The following is a 20,741-nucleotide window of genomic DNA, read 5'->3' on the forward strand; positions in this document are numbered from 1 at the left end:
GTAAATCAGTAGTGGCTGTGTTTTTGCAGCTTAATAGTTAGTGCTTCCTAAGAAGCTTGGTTTCACACCAAGACAATTTAGGCAGTTTCTATTAGAGTTTTTATTAGAGCAGGCCTGATTTCTTGTAAGGAATAAAAATGCTGGTAGACATACAATGAAGGTGCAATATTACACTTTTTTCTTAAACTGCTTTACAGGTTGTATTGCAGATGGGCTCCCTATTATCATCAGGGGGAAAAAAAAAAATCTAACTGTAAATTCGATGTCAAATGTGTAACACTTAAAAGAAGTGACGATTTTCTAGACTGATGTATTTTCCCTACTGCAGGGTAGGATTACATATAGTAAATCACTCCAGGTAGAGAGAGAAAATACTTTTTTTTTAAGGGTAGGTACTAAATTCTTCCACCATACCCACGATTCTGGATATGGCTCCTGTTATCACTGAACTTCAGCAATAAATCCAAGATCCAAAGTTCTTTGTCAATCCTGAGAAGAATTTTCTTCTGCCTACCGCACAACTCCTGTAAAGAAGTCCTGTTTAAATAAGGCTAGGGTTTAACCAGAAGGCACCAACTTTCCATTTAATGCAACAGTCATACCTAAAATTCAGAACGGCACATTAGTCTCAAACTCTTTAACATTCAAGTCAGTGCTGTACTTTAATTACACCGCAGCATAAAATATTTGTGGGTGATCAGAAGTCACTGAATAGATCTCCCGTCAGTTTACATCCCATTATAAGCTGGTCCTCCTCCACCTTCAGGCACTACCCAGTTAATGTTCTGACTTGGGTCTTTAATATCACATGTTTTGCAGTGGACACAGTTCTGAGCATTTATTTGCAGTCTTGATCCTTCTCCTGTTTCCAGAGGAATATATTCGTAAACTCCTGCGAAGAGCAAGAGAGAGCTATCACTTCACTGAACAGTTTCCCCCTGCATGTATGCTCTACTACTTACCAGCAAGCGTAATGAGGGAAGTATATTACTAGTGTAATTCAACTGTCGTCTTCCATGTTTACTAATTATTTTGCCATGAAAGTACTGTTAATATATTTTAAGACCTGCACTTGAACCCTCTTCTAGGAGGAGGATTGGGATAGAATGCTTGAAGTGGTAGGCCAGATGGACTCTTCCTGAAATACTTAAGTCTTTCATCTTGCAAAAACAGCTCAGACACACATTTTCATTACCTACCTGCTGGACAAAATCTTTGTTCCGGTCCATCAAATACAGCCAAATTCCTGCTCACAGGGATGCTGTCGTCTCTGAGAGTTAAATGAGCAGGCTGGTCATGTTCATGGTTTGTACCACTTAAAGCCACAGATGACAGGAGATCAAAACTGATTTTTCCATCAGGCTTTGGGTATTCAATAGGCGTGCAATCTTTGGCTGGCTTGAGCTGAGCAAAATCTGGTCCTAAATATATTTTTAATAAATAAGTTTCAGTATAGAATTACTGTAATTTGCAGTTACTCAAGACCAATTTAATTAAGCTATTTTAACTTCCCTTGTCATCAGAATGAAGTATTTCATAAAAGGTAGCCTTTTTCATGAAACAAAAAACTATGCTAAGTGGAATAGTGTTTTAATGTCTTCATTTACATTATATGCTAGGTAATAGGACAAAGTCTGCTTCACTGCCTTATCGTTGATTTCTTTTCTACACTTTAAGGCCTCACCACTTGACCAGATGTACTCTAGCTTCAAATAAGAACAGAAAAGGCTGACATACACATTTAGTATCTTCTTTCAGGAGATAATGAAATTACCTGGGTGTTTCAATGTCCATGGTTCCATTCCTCTCAGTATCCAATAAAATATACCTGTGTAAATCATTCCTCCATATACACCGAGTATGCTATGGCAGGATGGTCGGATGTTTCTAACTGCGTACAGCTCTTTCCAGACCCAGGACTTTTTCAGGTTCTCTTCGTATTCTTGCACATCAAGTCCTAAGGCAGTACATTACTTGTTAGGTACCTACAGTACATAAAGACTATCCTTGAAATAAAAAATAATTGCTGAGTAAAGGCAATTATTAGCAACAAATGCAGCAAAAGAAGAATTTCAGAATAGTAAGCTAGGAATATACTAGACAACATAGTTCAGTCTCTTGAAGAGATCTGTTTTGTTGATAGTTATCAGCAGATATCTACTGCTCCTTTGTAGCCTCTATTAAATGACCCACAAGCAGCATTAAATTGCCTCAAACCTCAGCAAAATATAAAGATAACCAGCAAGGTGGCTATATTGGCATCTCAATAGGAAAACGGCTACTCCCTCATAGAATCTAAGAATTGACCAGGAGAGTTTACTTGTGGTCCAAGAGCCAGTTTTGTAATTTTGTCAAGTTCAAAAGCTTTTCCTTTGCAAGTTACGCAACCACAAACATTCTGATTTCAGTAACTGTGGCCCAATGGATGATGCCAGTGCTAGAGAACAATTTTTGTCCCTTTGTAATCAGCAAGTTAATGAGATATATAGACTACAAACTCTTGATTTAAACTCTTTGATTGTATTCTTTACAAATGCTAGATACTGCACACTTGACATGACACATCTACTGCAGTGTAGTTAAAGCCAAGTAATTATCTTAGAAAAAAAAGTGTTTCTTCAAATAAAAATTTTCTGAGCGCTTCCCCTACACTATTCTCCATTACTACTGTAATGTTCTAAATAATAAGTTTTAAGCCTTGTCTATACATGAAAACATGCTTCAGTCCATATTTTCAGTCTCGCATAAGGCTCTGAAAAAAGCTCGTTATCTATGCACAGAGAAGAAAGTGGGCTGTAATATTCTACTGTCTTGATGAAACTGTAAACAGCTTATAAAACCTATCCGTAATCAAACAAGAGTGGCACACTCCCCAAGAGTGTTTATTGTTTCAGATGGGTTCTAAGCATTTTAACCTGTTACACTAGTTGAAGTTTTAATTGTTCAGCATACCCTCTGTGGCAACGTGTATTGCATGTTTCAGCTGAACAAGAGCTCACTAGGACAGAATCCACCATTACGCAGAAGAGATTTCTAAAATAACAATCGTGGCACCTGGCTATAGTGTCCACCTCCAGAATGACTGAAACTCTAACTGGGTTCTCTCTCTGTACAGTCTTTGTTAACAGGTTTCAGTGAACAACCAAGGCTGAAATGAATCGCTACAATGCGGTCAGGATCAGGTGATCACTTCAATGTGCCTGCATTACATATAATAGGAAATACGCGTAGTCTCAAACTGAGAAGACTGTAAAATTAAAGACAGAAAAAGAGGACTGAAGGAAAAAGGTATCCTAACAACAAAGCAGTGAAGAGCAAACTTGAAAAATCTCACCGTATTTTGCTTACATTTAATCTGTTCCTTTTAATTTTTTTTTGCTCTGATTCTGCAGTCTTTCAGTAACACTTTTTGAATCATAAAGTGCTAATTTTTAGCATATTTGTAGGAATGAAATATATACTGTTCTTGTTTACTTCCACATATTACTTTTCAGATGCTCATTAGAGGCATACCTTTGTTCTAGCACTAGGATCAATACTTAAGAATAAATAAGATAAACTTTATTAATTTCTTTCTTTCTTAAATCATTTAACAGTACAAATAGTAAATAAACAATAAATATCTTTTTAAACCACCACACTCATTTCATGATTTACTTGCATTCCCAACTAATTCCTTCAGACACATTTAGTTACCGATAAGCTGTTGGTGGTTCCAATTGAACACAAGGTAATTACAAATCGAAGTGCAGTGATCTTACCTATTGTCTTTGATTGGAGATTTTCATTGATTAATTGGCTAAAGATGGCTTCTGAAGCCAACATGCCGCTTTTCATTGCGGTATGTGTCCCTTTGATCTTAGGAACATTCATGAGTCCGGGACTGCAACCAATTAATAATCCACCTGGGAAGGTGAGTTTGGGTATTGACTGAAGAGGAAACAGAAAGAAAGGTGGTTTGTTTTTTTAAAGTGAAAATAACATTCTGGAAATGAAACTGGCATGAGGCTTGAGCATCCTTTACATTTTTAGACTTGCATGTGCACTATCTAAAAATACACCACTTAATCAAGGAATTTTGGCATAGTAAGCAAGTAAGAATAAAGACATTGTACTGGGGCTGAGTATAAAATAATGACAAGACAACATTTTCCTTGTATCCCCTCTCCAGTTGCTTTGTCTGCAACAAGACTGTGGTAATGTCACTCACTGATATGCTTTTCCTCCTTCAAGTTTAAGTGAATTCTTTTAAAAAAAACCAAAAAGACATTTGTGTTCCTGTTTTCCACACAGTAAGTTGTATGCATCTCATCTAACAGTTTATTACTCAGTGCTTTTTTCCACAAATCTTTTCTATGAAACTGCGCAGTGCCCTCCCCATCCCCCCCAGGCCCGCTTATTTTAGAAGTTGGTCAGCAGCCAACAAATATATTTTTGGCGCAAAATCATTGTCTTACTCCTGTAAGAAGCATAATGTCATTGAGGACAGTCAACTCACAAAACTAAGACAGCCAGATGATTTGCAAACATCAGGTCTATAGTATTAATATACTATGTTGTATGCCTAGATTAACTAAGGAATACCTCAACTATCAGGGTAGTTAATCTCACCCTCATCCAATGAGATTAAGATTTTAGGGAGCAGCTTCAAAACGTGGATTGACTGCAGCGCTTTAGGCAGAAAGCTGTGATCAAATCCTAGGTCTGAAATTGCTGAAGCTAAGTTATGAACATAGCGTTCCTCCAAAAGTCTTTAGTACTGAGCAGCGCTTCTGAATCTAGCATACTGCTTTTATTAAAGCTGCCTGAAAGAATTAATTTTTTAATAGCCTTAATAATTTGACCCCAAACAAGTAGTTTTATTTCATGAAAAATGTCAAAAATTTGTAATTCAAGGTGATCTGAAAAAAATGTTTTGTTTCTTCTGCTTGTTCAATTGTTATCTGTTTATTCACCCAGGGCTGGCTACTTCTGAATATTCATATAGTAATCACTAAAAAAGTTGTACTACACAGCACTGCCCCTGTGTTTTGAGCAATTTGTTTAATCGCAGACTTAGTGATTTGGTTCGTAGGAAAGGTAATTTAGACTGAAAACACAGCTACAACTTTTAACTTACTTTTCAGTGACCAGAAGTCATAAGTTCAGCTATATAACAGTATTTCAAAGGATTAAGATGTAGGACGTCCTCTCTCTTCACAAGACCTTTGGCTGAAAACAGTTATTCTGTCATATCTATTAGGATGCAATGATGCAGCACTGACATGAGCATAGAAAGATTTCTTGAGCGACTCTTTGAATTACATAAAAAGATGGTGATCAAGTGTTTTTCTTCTGCAACAACTGTTTCACTTAATAGGTACTTAGTGACCAACGTACTGTCAAAGTATAAATGAGGTTAGTCATGTAACACAAAAGGTTACATGTACTACAGCTTTGTTAGTAATTCTCATTGTTAGTACTATGGCACTTGGTGCCTGTTTTCACACTCCGTTTATCGAGTTGCAGGAACACATCATGCCAGCATGGCACAAGTCCTCCCTGCCCCTGAGATACAGGGTGAAATCCTTTCAACCTTGAGCACCTGAAGAAGCCAACACCTTCTTGGCAGCAAATAGACAAAACAAGGCTGGTTTTGAGGAGGGAAGAAGGGGAGACTCCTGCTCCCTGCAGAGTCCCCCCCCCAGCAGACAGGGAACCCCACATTCTCCTCCCTTTAGCTCGGCTCAGGGTTGAAAAACTGTTAAGCAAGTCTAATGTATGATACTTACATGGGTAATCAATATGAAGGTTTTTCCCCCTGATATTCATAATATACATTGCTCACCAACAGCAACATCTTTTATTTTTTCCACAAAACTCTTAAATCTATTCCAAGTTTTTGATAAAATGGAGACGAAACAGAGGTTGCATGGGAATTCCTTAATTTTAAGTGCTTGATTTTGCAATTTTAATAAACAAAAGAGGTAACGGCTATGTAGATGTAGTCTATTAAACTCTGTCCCCTCCCTCCACATATCTGAAAAAGCTACAAAATCAGGGAAACATCCATGAGCTCGTGCTCTCTCTCTCACACCAACTTAGCATCACTATATGTTAAAGACTAAAGAACATGGTCATAAGGTTATCTATAACAAAAAAGTTTAGATTGATGGTAATTTTATACACGTATTTGATGCAATACTGTCACCAAAATGAAAACCGGAGCTACAGAACGACTTACATAAGAAAATATTCCTGGACTCCAGTGATGCAAATGAGTCAGACTGCTACACTTATTAATCAAAGCAACACATGCAAAAGAAGAGCTAATCTTAAAAAATCTTCCTAAGTGACTCACCAATAAAGCTTTTTTTACTGAAAGCATGTATTAAAAAAGGCTATTTAAAAGTGTGACTTCATGATTAACTAGACAATTCTGTCTACAGGAAATTAAAAAACACAGAAAACATGCTTTTATATTAGGAACAGTGCAAAGTAACTGACATGTTTTAAGTCCAGCAAAGAAGTCGTCCAAAGATTAGGCAGAGATGCGCAAGAGCTGTAGTCCTACTGTGTGTGTAACTTAGCACAAACAATGCAAGTGACTTAAAAAATACCATGTTCTTTCAGCCACATGTTTCAAGCAGCATAAGGAGTATGCAACTGAAGTCACAATCTGGCTACTTCATCAAAGCCAGAAATTCAATAATGACTATCTGTTACAGAGAAACCGGCGCATGGGGTGGAAAGAGAAGCCCCTCTTGTATAGAAGTCTAGATTAAAACATCTTGGCATTTTGTATCTTATCTGTGTAAATAATGGACCGACAATGGTTTCTGAAATAAGCTAGTAACTCAGTCGTGTTACAACACGATATGACATATTTCCACTTGAGAGTGGACAAAGTAATCAACCCTCAGACTGATTACATGTGTATCAAGTATGTAATCAAGAAGCTGCTTTGTGAACCCACATGACTCAGTCCCAGACATGCCCACTGGTGTCAAAGCCTAACTCCACAAGACTGTGACAAGAGTTGTGCTGCTGCTGAAATTCTACTTATATTGCAAAAGCTGCACAAAGCCACATTTACACTGAAGAAGAGGTTCAAAAAAGAAAGACAAAGTAGTCAGAGAGCAGAGTGGAATAGCCCCGCACACAGGCTGCGGATCAAGAACACAGAGGCTAGTTTTGAGTTCCAAACTGAAAGCAGCATCTAGAAGATGGATCTGGGAGTCCAGGACACAGCCATGTCCTGTGTTTCAAGATTCCCACGAGAAGCTAACAGGTTGAAAGGACTTTAGCTGTTAAATATAAATTCTAGACTATTTATTCGGCAAGTTGTTCCAACCCTTTCAACTGACCTTAAGTCTTGATGAATACATTTTAAAAATTTAACCTTTTAGACTCCTTAAGGGAACAAAATGAACAAGGTATTCCATCTCCCAAGAAAGCAGAAATTCAAAGTTGTGCATGAAAGATACTGAAGGTATCTGTACTTGAGGAGGTGAAGACTTTTATCTGCCAAGCTACGTAACAATTTCAGCACCATCACTGACTTAAGGGTCAAGCATTGGAAAGAAGTTCCCCCTGCTAGGATAAACAAGTCATTTGGAAAATACGCCCCCCATCCCAAACCCCACAAAAAAAACCCAGATGAGTGGTGCTACCATCTCTTCCCCACAGTTCCAGGTGCAACGAAGAATTACTTGTAGCTTCTTTGCTGCTGAACACATTTGATTGCAATATAAACTCCATTTCATATTTCATTTAGAAAGTAAAGTGACTATGTCAGAAGATTTTTAGCATGACAGAGCCTAAGTCTAGCAAATCTCAGCAGCCAGTGTCCAGCAAGGTAACAAGGCTTTTCTGTCCAGCGAAACTTTTGCCCTTACTCATCTTTGTTATAGTTCAGTTGTTTCCCAACAGCATGCAACCTGAATCTACAGCACTAAAAACACGGCTATAGAGAACTCAAAGTAAAAAACTTCATGAAAAAGTTACCTGGAAACCACCTTCATTCAATGCTCTGGCACCATAGGCAATCCTTGTTCCACCCTCCAAAGTAGGCTGTACACTAGGATGGTGCTTCCACCTCTGAAACTCCCTAAATGGATTCAAATATGGATTTTGATAATCTAAACCAACCTTAAAAAAAAATAAAAAGTGCAACATTAATGAAAATAAAGTATGAAATTTCAACAAAAGTTTGAAAAGAAAACAATCATGCGTCAACTCTTTAAATATATTTTATACTAAACCAACCTCAGGATCTTTCTACTTGGAGAAACTACTGCCAAAAATACATTCTATTAACAGTACAGTAGAAGCAAATCTAAGAATTTGCTGCTATAAGACTGTTCTCTGCCCTACCTGAAACCTGAAGCATGGAAAGTATTTAACTCCATTGTAACCACCTTCCATCTGTCTTTGAAATAAAATAGTGAAATCAAATTAAGCATGGTTTAATGGGCAGGATAAGCAAGAAAACTTGTTTTAAATTTGTGTTTCAAAACCTCTTTGCCCTAGAAAAGCTGGAAGAAGAGGTAAACAATTATTTCTAGGTAATTATGTCCTTGTGCTCACATATTTTAAACAGTTCTTCACACTGTTTAGCGGAGTCAATTATCATTTCCAATTAGGTAAGCCATTGTAATAAAGCACAGGGGAGCAATGATGAAAGCAGAAAATGGGAGAAAAAGACTCTGCCAATTGGCTGCATGCCTAGGATTCTTATCTTACGCATTTGAGCATTTGCTCAAAGATATACGTTGCGTTTCCCATCTTTAACATGCTCATAAAAGGACTTATGTTGCCAAATTTGCTCTTTTGAGAAACAGATTATTTCTGGTTCCTGTAAGCTTTATTTCAGACAAATAACAAAATATATCATGAGTCAGCAACAAACAGTACCTTGATTTCTCTGGCAGGTCACTGCTTTTAGAGCACTGCTTGCATCTACTTTCCTTGCTAGACAAAGTTAACGAACAATTTTCGAAACAAGTGCAAGATAATCCTTCTACAAGAATCAGCTCAGACTGACATAGGTGTAAAGTTCAAAGACAAAAATGTGCTTGTATGTTCACACAAAAGTTGATTTTCTGCTACCTGAACTGGAGATAATATGAACATTACTGATTATCATTCTCTGTAAGAATCAAAGCTCTCTACCCTTCTAAAAACAAACAGAATTTTAATGCTACTGTTCATACTTATTAATTCCAATATTGGAAATCTGCACAGGCCAAGTATGCATGTCTGAGAAAAGCTAACAAGTTTTTTCCATGTTTCTTAGAAAATGGTTAGACAAAAATACAGCTTTCTCCCCGCCACACGCACTCTGGAATCCTTCTGAAATCTAGGCGACCAGGGTCACCTCAATCCCATGCTGCTAAAAATCCAGACCGTGTCCCTGACTCTCACAACGTCTGTGTGTAAAGCACACGCACAGGATGAATAGCGCATGCTTCATTTAGGAGTGCAGGTGCTAGAAAAACGTTTCCTACCATTGCTCCTTGCATCACTGGCTGGCAGTACGACACAGTCTCTCTAGTCATCTCAATGCTTCTGATAAAGAGGCAGCAGGAAGGAAGAAGCTGCCTGTCCAATTCAGAAAGACAGTTGCTAAAGAGGGCAAGTCGAATGGGGGTGAAGAATGATGAGAACAAACTGAAGATCTCAGAAATGGAAGGGATGCTGCCTGTGGAACTGCAGAGCGCCTCCACTTTATATGCTTCTCTCACAAAGCGCATATGCAGCCAAGGTTGACACACGAATGAGGAAACTGAACTGTACAAAGCGTACGTGATTTAGATATTTCCTAACTTGTAAAAATTTTGCAAGCACAGTTTTGATCAATCATCTGGTTTTGGCTTTACCAAAATTTGTTTGGTTTGTAAAAAAACGTACCTCTAAGTTTTCCATTTTGTTCTTAATAAAAGACACTGGATTAAAGACAGATTAATATAACAAGTTAACCTTCCCTAATATGAGAATAAACGCACTTAAGATTGAGGAAGTACTAAATTTGGTCTGTCGCTATTCTTGTGTTTTCATCTTCACATTAAAACAGCCAAAAGAAATTGCATAAAAATGAAGACCAAACAACAACAAACAAGCATGAAAAAAACAACTTACCACAAATCCAAGAGCAACTAAAGGTTCACCCTCATTTAAGTGATAAAGAAAGGATCCTCCATATGTATGTCTGTCTAAAGGCCAGCCTACAGTATGTTCTACTCTTCCTGGTTTCCATTTCTTTTCATCAATAGTCCATAACTGCAATGAAGATCACAAAAAAATTACTTTCTATTGCAAAGTAATGGCCTTACAATAATATAATAAAACACAAACACACAATTAAGTATAGAAGAAAATTAATTTACTGCCATGACCAATGCAGAAACTCATACAGCAAAATACCAGGTAACAAGTACAAATACTTGTTTTGGACTACCATTTAAGAATTTCCTAATACTTCTCTTTCTTGAAATGCTGCGCATCAGAAAACATGACTGAGACTCCAACGCTATACCCAAAATTTTCATTCAACCACAAGACCCTTTATATTAGTGGCTTTGATAGATACTTCTGCTAAGTAATGCAATGCTTACATTGACTCTTTTCTTTAAAAACTTTATTTTTTCATATGAATCACTGCAATTTCTTCACAAGTTTTTCAAGGTCAGGCTTAAAAATATGTCTGAGTTGATCCAAATATTTGCTGTCAAACAGGTTGTCCTCTCTCCGCTCTCTCCTACACATCTCCAGTACTCATCTAACCCACGCTGAACTTACAAAAGCACCTCCGTGTTTCCACTAGTCAGTCAATTTTCTGCTCATTTGACAAAACATCTCTTCACCATGGAGTTACATGCCAGGTGCAGTCTAATGACAGAGGGCAGCTGAGCGTCATTAGATCAGCTCAAGCATGGAGGGCACATCTACATTCATGTTGCAGCTTAGATTAAGGAGCACATTGTTGAGCGGGACTCCCGATTCCTCCCACTTAGTGTGCTTTGGTTCACATCGTACATGAACTGGATTCCTTTCACATGAAATGAAACTGTAAGACAGTAAGATCCAGAAGCCGATCTAAAGCATTCCTCCAGTCATGAAAGGGTGCTCAGTCCATGGGACTAGGCCAAAGCTAGTCCGAAGTAAAAATAACCCCGAAATGTGCATAGTATGGATATCAGCTCATCAGCACCAACTATTTCACTTTACAGATCCATTCCTACTGGACTGTACCATTTGCTAAAGCAGACACAGTCTCATCTGGAAGCAAAGGAACTCTACAGCAAAACCCTGCTTTAATGACAACTCAGGTATTAGAAATTGTAACTAATCCTATGTCATACGTAGGAACATTTACAGAGTGGTTATTCTCTGCAGCAGTGTAAACTAATTATTTAACAAATATTTCATAGCTGGAAGCACATGCTTAAAGTAATAAATAAAGATTATGTTATAGTCAAACTCTGAACATATTCTAAATAATACAGCTCTTTTTCATGAGTGATATTTCCTGAGTATAAAATATTTGAAAAAGGAAATCTGATCCTTAACCCAATTTATAAGCCCAGTAAAGGGATTTTTTGGGGAAAAAAGGTCATGCAGAAGGTGTTTCAGAGAGTATGAGTCATCACCTGGAACAGCCCTTTTTTCTTCCTCTCTCTCTAATGAATATACAGAAAATCCATAGAAAGCCTTTCCTCCCCTCCTCAGGTACTAAAACCCCCTAAAATTAGGCAGCATGAATCCCTCTCTCATTTAGTAAAAGTACTGAAAATAGATTTCACAAATGAATGTAATTTGAAATCAAATTAAGACATTAACAGAGTGGATTCACAGGTACCTCTAGTTACAACACAGATATAAGAGAAGAAGCAGCTGAAACAAAACAGTCAAGACATTCAGGGAGCATCTTCTCTGATCAGCTTCAGAATAACAAAGATTCTAAAGTCTGAAAGTGTAACTCAAAATCCATCATTCTAATGTCTTACATAAATTAGTTTGAAAGCAAATAGAAACTATCTTATAGCTTCACAGTATTTTCCTTAATTGTTAAAATTATGCAGGTGATACCTCTTTCAGTCCAATGCCATAGCTCTGGGGTTGACATTTCTCCCTCAGATTGAATTTTTTGTACAGCTGTTTGGCTAGATGCCCATGACAACCTTCAGCGAAGACTGTGACTTTAGCATGGAGTTCCAAGCCTCTTTCAAAGGTAGCCTGCAAAAGTAAAGCACTTCATCAGCAGTTAGATCTCTGCCACACCAAACTCACAGCAAGAAACTGGAGGACAATAAAGTGATTTTACACTGCTTTGTGGCACTACCCAGAACCTACAAACCATTGCAAGCTATGGCTCTAGTCCAGTTGTCTTTTCCAGCTCACCATGATGCACCCCTGGCAAATCTTGTAAGGGGATTCCAGTAGAGCAGCACTACAGGGAATCGCCATTCATCACTGAAAAAGAGAATCTTTTCCAGATCGGAGGATACTTATATCACACCTGCTCGTTCATATGGTGCAAAGGAACCCTGCCAGAACAAAGAATCTTAAACTTTAACTTCACACTTCAATTTTTGCTCATGAAGTCACGTTACAATAAAACATTGTGTGTCCCCCCACACACAGATGAGAGAGGCTACACAGATACGCCAGATCAGAAAAACCTGCATCACCCCTGCGCCCAAAGGAACCCACTACCTAAGAATAAAGTTACTGTAATATTACACCAATCTTACATATTAAAACAGACAGTAAAATTAAACTAACATTAAATATCATTATAAAAAAAAATTCCCATAAAAAATTCCAACAATGAGATTGAGAGTAAGATAAGGGGAACCAGCATACTTCATGTATGAGCACGTCACCTGCATGTGAGCACACTGGACGAGAATATTAGTAGATTGTACTTGCAATGTAAGGATTCGAGATTCTAAATATACATAATTTTGCAGAGAAAAAAGAAAAAAGCTTGATTTGAGACAGAAAGTATAATGTTGAAAAAGATAATGAAAACAGTTTTGGATAAAGATATCCAGTACCCAATGAAATCATCTCAAGGTAAACCAGCATACGTCCTGGAGAAGCTTATTGCTTTGGTTTTAAATTGCCTCTCAGGAGAAATCTACTTGTAACTTAACTGGTTGGAAACCTCTGAAAAATGCTATCAAATGAAAATGTTCCCTCTAGTCGGGAATTACCTTTAAACAGGTGTTACAAGATTTTGCCAATTTTTTTGTGTATTCTTTGAATTTCTGATTGTCAGCCTGAAAATGAATTAATCTTACAAATTACTGAAAGAACTACAGGGACTTACGACTTGATCTAAAGATTAAAAATATATACTGTCCAATTTGAAGTAGATTTATATATAAAGTAAATCAATTAACTACAACTCCACATTGTAAATATCAGAAATTTACGAATTTGAAACATTTCAGTAGTGTGTAAAGTTCTATTTCACAGTTAACATCCTTCTCCAGCATCTACACAAGAGTCAATGTGCAACTGTTTACTACGTATTTTTACCATTGGCATTTTTGTGATTGGTGCTGGCTGCAAGGTGAAACACTATTCATTAACCACAGCCTATTTGATTAGGCTCTGTACAAACACATTGAAGATATTCTTGCCTTGAAGGTTATACAAACTATGTTTATCTACCCGAACTTTTATACGCTGGAGGTATTATCAGCTGATCTAACTGACAGTTAAAACACTTGAATACTCAAGAAGTTTGCAGTAGTGGCACACTAATTATGTGCATTAAAGAAGTCAATAGACACATTCTTCCAGAATAAATGAGGATGCTTTAAAAAAAAAAAAAAATCATAGTTCCTTCCCATTTTAAACCAAAACCAAACCAAACCCCCAATTAATCTTTATCACCGCAGCGAGTTGTACGCATTACTTGTGCCTCCTACTGGAGAAAATGCACACCTGGAAACAAGAGCATGTCTGTCCCCTACAGGAGACAATATTATACTGGAAAAATATATTACTTCTCCCTGCCATCCCTTCCTCCTCTATTGGGTAAATTCTCTTAAAACAAGAACGAGTCTTTTCTTCTCACCCCCTGCCTTCAGTGGGAAAAATAGCCCACGCTTTTATGTGAAAGCAAATACCTCTCTGAAACTAGTTACCTCTACGTAACTAGCAAGAAACCTTATAAAAGAAAGTAAATCTTAAGAAAAAACTTGTACCCATAATTTCTGTAGCCAAGTAATTCTATATGAAAGTTGTTCTGAGTTACTCTGAGGTGCCAAATTCTCCCTCCGTATTGCACAGGGAAGCGACACGCTTACCACAGGTTCTGGATTCCACTAAAAATCAAAGTCCAACATTTAGGGCAGGGAGTCACCTTCTGGATACAGAAATGTGACCAACCAGCAAACAGGTATAAAGATTCAGTGCGTACCTTGCCCCAACAAGGTAGACAGACTGTCAACAAATGCTACTGCAGTTGTAAATATCAAAGAAAACAAATCAGCCAGAAGCACACTCTCTTAGATGTTGCTGCTTACCAGCTGGACAACAGCTTTCTATTTCACCTTCACACCTTTTTTCTAGGAGTTCCTGGAATTCTTTCCTTTGTTTCCTGATTTCACATATGCCAAAACACCCTTACAATATTTCCTTCAAGTCACGCTCAACCAAACCTCCTTTCTGAGAAGGCTTTTTCTGCTGATCTCAGAAGTTTACAATGTTCTGAGACCAGAACTTTCACAGGTAATTGATCCATTTTACATACAGAGAGGGAAGACAGTTACTGAATTTTACATTTTTTCTTCACCTGCAGAAAGACTACTGATGGCAGTAAAAGCAGATATATCACAATTCCCCTAATTAGACCGCTAGTTATGGGGAAGATAGCTACTTACTTTAGGTGCTCCATCCTTTTGAATGCCTACGTCATTGGTTGCTATCCCTTTCACACTATCATCTTCATGAAAAAGAACCTTTGGAAATTTTTAAACAAACAAACAAAAACATTTTAGTGATCTGTCATTTTAATCCATTCATAAATAGTTCTAATGCGGAACTTTTAAGCACTATGTCTTTAATGGTCAAACTTGAAGATTATGATTTATTAACATACTGTATGATCCACTTGCACTTTGCTGGATCTGGGCCAGGGAATTTAGACACTGAAACAAAGTTTTCACAATACACTTCTTTTAAGAGGAATGTTGTGAATGTACAAATAAATTGGGAGTTCATTGAAGTGGGTTCCAAAAACGCTTTTCACATACACACTGATGTCATTATTACCTCAGCTGCTGCATAGCCTGGATAAATCTCAACACCCAAAGCTTCTGCTTGTTCGCCAAGCCAACTCACAAAGTGGCCCAGACGTACTATGTAATTTCCATGATTAACCATTGGAAGTCCTAGGCAAAAAAGACACACACATATAAAACACAGAACACTAAGCAAAATAACAAAACTTGTATACATCAGGTGTTGTATCTTCTTCTACAACTACTGTCTTCACAGTAATGTCATGTGTTATTACAGCCATCATCTACAGGGACCATATCACTGGAAGCTATCACATTCCACATACACTTGCTGTACTACATTGAATCAAATCAATTGTTTCATTCATGGAAAAGTTGAAAAAGATACTGGGAAAGATGACTTTTTACCACCTCACCAAACTTTACCTGGAAGAATTGGCACTGGAATTCTAGATTTCTTCGTTAAAATTCCAAACTTGTCTTCAGTTACAGGAGTATTAAGTGGAGCCTACATAAAAAAAGAAAATAGGAACACTACTGAGAGTTATGTTTTTCTAGCCAATCCAACAAAACCAACAACAAATAAAATAAAATAAAATCAAACAATCGAACTGGCAGTCAATTAAAGCACTTCTATAGGAAAGTATCATAAGAGAGAAGATAAAGTACCTTATGAGGCAGTCATCAGGCAAGAATTAACACAACTATTAAGGTAAGAAAACTGGAACAGGGCCTTGCAAATAACTTCTACAGTTTGTACGCAGGCTTGTACTACATCAATACTCTACACCTTTCTAAAGAAGGCGGCTCAACTTGCATGTTTAGCCCAGTAAGACAAAACAACTAGTCGATGGCCCTGATAGCAGGCAGCCGGCTGCAAGTCAGATGGCTGTTCTGGCAGAGATGGCAGCTCATCTCTTGCTATCCTCCCCCCTAAAAGCATCTTAGGCCTCTGTTACAGCACTATGTCTGCACAAAAATCAGGGCACTATGCGCCACTTCCTGAGACTATGAAGAACTATTGTACGGAAGCAACAAGCCTGACATTGCTAAGAATCAACTATCTTAACTGCTTGTGCACGGGAGCTGGATTCTGCACCAATGCAGTACGTGTAGCGCATCCCGGGATGCACCAGACATACTGCATATATGCAATAAGACTACTATATAAAAGAGCACAGGTGTTGCGGTTTAACCCGGCAGGCAGCCAAACAGCACACAGCCACTCGCTCACTCCCCACCCCAGTGGGATGGGGAAGAGAATCAGGAAAAAAGTAAAATTTGTGGACTGAGATAAAGACAGTTTAACAGAACAGAAAAGGAAGGAAAAATAATAAATAATAATAATAATAATAATAGAATATACAAAATAAGTGATGCACAATACAATTGCTCACCACCCGCCAACCAATGCCCAGCCAGCCCCCGAGCAGCGATAACTGTTCCCCAGCCAACTCCCCCCAGTTTATATACTGAGCATGAACCTCATATGGTATGGAATACCCCAGTGGCCAGTTGGGTCAGCTGTCCTGGCCATGCTCCCTCCCAGCTTCTTGTGCACCTGGCAGAGCACGGGAAGCTGAAAAGTCCTTGACCATATAAACACTACTTAGCAACAACTAAAACATCAGTGTGTTATCAACATTATTCTCATACTGAATCCAAAACACAGCACTGTACCAGCTACGAGGAAGAAAATTAACTCTATCCCAGCCGAAACCAGGACAAAAGGCCACAGCATATCTGTGCAGACATAAAAGTTTAGCATTGTCGAACTAGAGAAAACAGACTAAAAAGAAGGTAGGGGTTTTTTTGTTTTGTTAGATCAACGTATTTTGAAATGGTACTAAGTACCCAGGTACTAAGTCATACCAGAATGAGTCAGATACGGAGTTCATTACTAGTTAGCTATTATTTTCAGTGTTTATATGCTCATACATACCCCCCGCTCCTTCCAGTCTGGAAAGAGTTCTTGTAAGGACCTTGGCTCAAGACAAGCACCAGACAGTGTATGCGCACCAATCTGAGAAGCCTTTTCCACCAGACAAACACGTATTTCTTTGCTATGCTCAGCAGCTAACTGTTTGAGTCGAATAGCTGCAGAAAGACCCGCAGGGCCTGCTCCAACAATGACAACATCAGCTTCCTCTGCAAATCTTTCCATGTTTACCCCTTTAATAGAAAAAAAGATAGTAAGATAAATCAATCTTCAATTTCCTCTAGCCTCTCTCTCACTAAACCTTGCTCTGTAAAACTGGCTACTGGGTATCGCAGTAGTATTACCTTGCATAAAAGGAGGCTAAATATTTAACAGAATCCCCACTTCAGTACTTGGAAGAGTGCAGAAGGATGTTAGCATCCCAATGTAAAATTAGCTCTTTTTAAGTTGTAAGGAGATATACCATAAAAACATATACTCAATCTCTATGCACCATAAGTAAGTACGATCTTAGAATGTTAAACTTAAGAGTCCAGTTGGCTAGCTATATCAAAGACAGTCAGTGAAACTCCAGGTAAGGGAGAAAGAAAAGAAAAAAGACCCTTATTCAGAATTACTTTATTTTACACTAATTAATCAATACCTTTTCTGGAATTGAAGCCATTAAAATTGCTGAATGTAGGGACTGGAATGCCCAGAGATATATACTAATCTTATTTTCTCACAAACTTTCATGGTAAGAACAACTGAAAAAATCCAACAGATACATACCTGACAGAATTAAATCTTGTTGTGATAGTCACTAAAGCAAAAGCTGCTTATGTATTTTCTTTAAATAACTAGGATCAAGTTTATCTGATCTCATTTTATAGCACTAAAGACACTCATTGTGAGATAGCAACCACAAAATTTCTTTTGGTATATTAGTACTGTATTTAAGAGTACAGAATTTCTGTAAAAAGAAAAAAACAGCAACACATTTCAGTGTCTTTAGAACTGAGCAATAATAATAATAATAAAGAAGCTTTTAAGGAATGCATTTTCTCGCTTACCTTCCCATCGTTTGTCTTTGTCCCGAGGATGAATTGTATAATGTGTAGTTATGCGAGGCACAGAGGCAGTAGATGCACATCTTGCGATGAGCAGTGATGGAACGCAGTCTCTCTTTATCAACTTTAGAGCATGAAAGCACTGACGTGCTGCAAAAACGAGACACAAATTTTTCAAATCAGTCATTTTCCAAATTTTTCGACTTTTCAGAGACGCAAGTGGCACAACAAATATAACAGCTCCCCCCACAAAGGCTACCAGGTGATGTGAAGATGAGGAACCATAAACACAGATTTTTAAATTTTCAAGTGAGGAATGCGCTGTATGATTTTATATCAGAAAAAAAAAAAAAAAAGAGTAAATAGCCTCCCCTTTAAGCATTCTTCACATAATACCCCTCAATACACTGACTAGTCAGCCATTTCTGACAGCTGATGTAGGATAACATGCGTGTACACAGGTGAAACACATTTTAAGTTCCTATTTCATTTTGAACTTCAAAAGATTTATTTCAGACTTCATTAAAAGTGACCAAACAACTGTAGAGAAAGCACATGCAAGTTCATCCCTTCTGACATCTCAACACATGTTGAGACACACAGTTTGGGCTACTGATACTAGACAGTTCATCTAAAGTAAATGTCATTGTCTATAATAAAAGCTCAGACTTAAACCCAAGTATACTTTAGCCAAAGCTAGGAACAGTAGAGGCAGTTAATCTTTACCTTTGCTGCAGATACATTAATTGTTGCAAGAACAAATTAGAATTTATTTTTAAGCAAATGAACCAAATGAAAGTTTAAAACAATCAAAATAGGACTCTGTTCAGAAGGGCTATTACATGTTGCATTCTTGTTCTAATTTTCCTCTTTCACAAAAAAAATTATGAAGATGTGTGCAATTTGTACTCAGAAAACTAGTACGGTTAGCACCAAAACTAGTTATAGTTAAAAGGTCTGTGAACTAATGCACCTTGACAGGTATTTTTCCTTCCTTTAAGGATTCCCTTTCTCTAATTTCAGGGGCGAAGGAGGAGAATATCATATTTAAAGTAGAGTATTTCTGCAAAACTACATAAGTAAAATCACCAACATCCTATGACTGAAATGTTTTGTTGAGAATGGCGACTGGCAAGGCCAGCACAAATATCCTCTGTCACAACTCTGCGCAGTGAGTCAGAATACTGGTCTCTATAGGCAAGGCAATAAGTATTATCTATGTTGGTTTCTTAACAGCACCGACATACTTACATTTTGTACTTAACCGACATAAAATAAAAGATATTATCATGCCATCTCATGACTCTTAATTATCCTTTACCTGCCACCAGGCACGATCTGAGAACAAGCAATGTATTTTACAAGCATGATAACAACTACGCCTATACTATATATTAAGACATGATACCTTAACTTAATATTTTTATTTGAGCAGAACTGATGATACTACGAATTACATAGTACAAAAACTGTCAATTGTTTCACACACACGTGAAAGAAGCGAAATTCAGCTCAGAATACGTCTGATAATTGCGGAGGTAGGTCCAAACCCTGAACGGGCAGATTCTCCCCAGCGGGCGAGCTGAACCTGTGCCAGCACGCTGCCGACCGCTTCCAGCCGCGGCAAGGCGAGGGGGAGCGCCCGCAGGACGGGTCACCAGCCGCCTCTGAGGCGAAACTTCACCCTTCCGCAGCTCTTTAATAACTGCTGTCGGGATGTGTCCTCTACAATTACTTCGGCAGTAAGGGCACGCATGCGACTGCTTTATTTTACCCTTTAAAACAGGTAACACCTAGTATCGCTCAAAACCAAGCTACACTTCTTACGCACCACGCGAAGACAGCCAGAGCGCGCTGACGGCCCGCAGCCGGGGCGCTGCCCTCCCCGCCAGGAGCGCCTTCGGGCCGACAGCGGCCGCCGGGGCCGGGGGAGCCACGGCCCTGCCGCCGCTGACATCCAGCGCCGCTCAACGCCCCCCCCCCGCCCGCAGGATCCTGCGCCGCCGGCCCCGCTCCCGGCCCAGCGGCCGCCCCGCCGTCCGGACACCCGGGCGCGCCCCAGCCGCGACCTTTGCTCTCCTTCCGCGCCGCGCCAGCCGCCGGCCCCATCCCGCCCCGCCGAGCCGCGGCCGCCCCAGCCCCGTCCCCTCGGGACGGCCAGCCGCCCCCGGAGCGAGCCGGCGCGTTACCTCGGCTGGAGGACGGGCAGCGAACGAGCAGCATGGCGGCGGCCCGCGACCCCCTCGGCGCCCTCCGCTCCCCGCGACCGCCCCCCGCCGGCCCTCGGTCACGCCGCGCCTGCGCACTCGGCTGCCGGCGAGGGGGCGCCGGTCCCGCCCCGCCACAGGACTACAGCTCCCAGAGCTCCCGGCGGCAAGACCCGCCCCGGCTTCCCGTGCGGCACAGCGGCTGGGGCCGGTACTCATGGCATCTCGGAGGAGAGGCGCTCGGGGGAAGCGGGGCTGTAGGCTGGGCTGGGCCGGGCCGGGCGCTGCCGGCAGGACCGTGCCCCGG

General features: G+C 39.3%; 1 protein-coding gene across 2 annotated transcripts; it reads right to left on the bottom strand.

Annotated features, from left to right (window-relative positions):
- Positions 1 to 82: 82 nt before the first annotated feature.
- Positions 83 to 20,543, bottom strand: ETFDH (electron transfer flavoprotein dehydrogenase). 2 transcript variants are annotated; one of them, XM_075149419.1, is made up of 13 exons: positions 20,417 to 20,543; positions 18,231 to 18,377; positions 17,182 to 17,411; positions 15,666 to 15,747; positions 15,271 to 15,389; positions 14,880 to 14,957; positions 12,070 to 12,216; positions 10,120 to 10,260; positions 7,987 to 8,130; positions 3,762 to 3,930; positions 1,775 to 1,957; positions 1,200 to 1,421; positions 83 to 892 (listed from the first exon to the last, which is right to left on the bottom strand). In XM_075149419.1, the coding sequence occupies exons 1-13, from the start codon at positions 20,448 to 20,450 to the stop codon at positions 729 to 731; spliced, it is 1,860 nt and encodes a 619-aa protein (XP_075005520.1). In that variant the 5' UTR covers positions 20,451 to 20,543; the 3' UTR covers positions 83 to 728. The 2 variants fall into 2 exon arrangements, with proteins under 2 accessions (XP_075005520.1, XP_075005519.1); XM_075149418.1 differs by lacking the exon at positions 20,417 to 20,543 and having other exon boundaries at positions 18,231 to 18,720.
- Positions 20,544 to 20,741: the final 198 nt, after the last annotated feature.

This window comes from Calonectris borealis, chromosome 4 (assembly GCF_964195595.1).
Source record: "Calonectris borealis chromosome 4, bCalBor7.hap1.2, whole genome shotgun sequence".
Lineage (NCBI taxonomy): Eukaryota > Metazoa > Chordata > Aves > Procellariiformes > Procellariidae > Calonectris > Calonectris borealis.

Coding starts and splice junctions, on each gene's coding strand:
- ETFDH (XM_075149418.1), bottom strand. CDS start 18,414: ATGACTGATTTGAAAAATTTGTGTCTCGTTTTTGCAGCACGTCAGTGC. Junction 12,217..14,879: donor AAAAGGATGGAGCACCTAAA/GTAAGTAGCTAT, acceptor TTACTTTTGCAG/GCTACCTTTGAAAGAGGCTT. Junction 1,422..1,774: donor ATGGACATTGAAACACCCAG/GTAATTTCATTA, acceptor AAATATATTTAG/GACCAGATTTTGCTCAGCTC.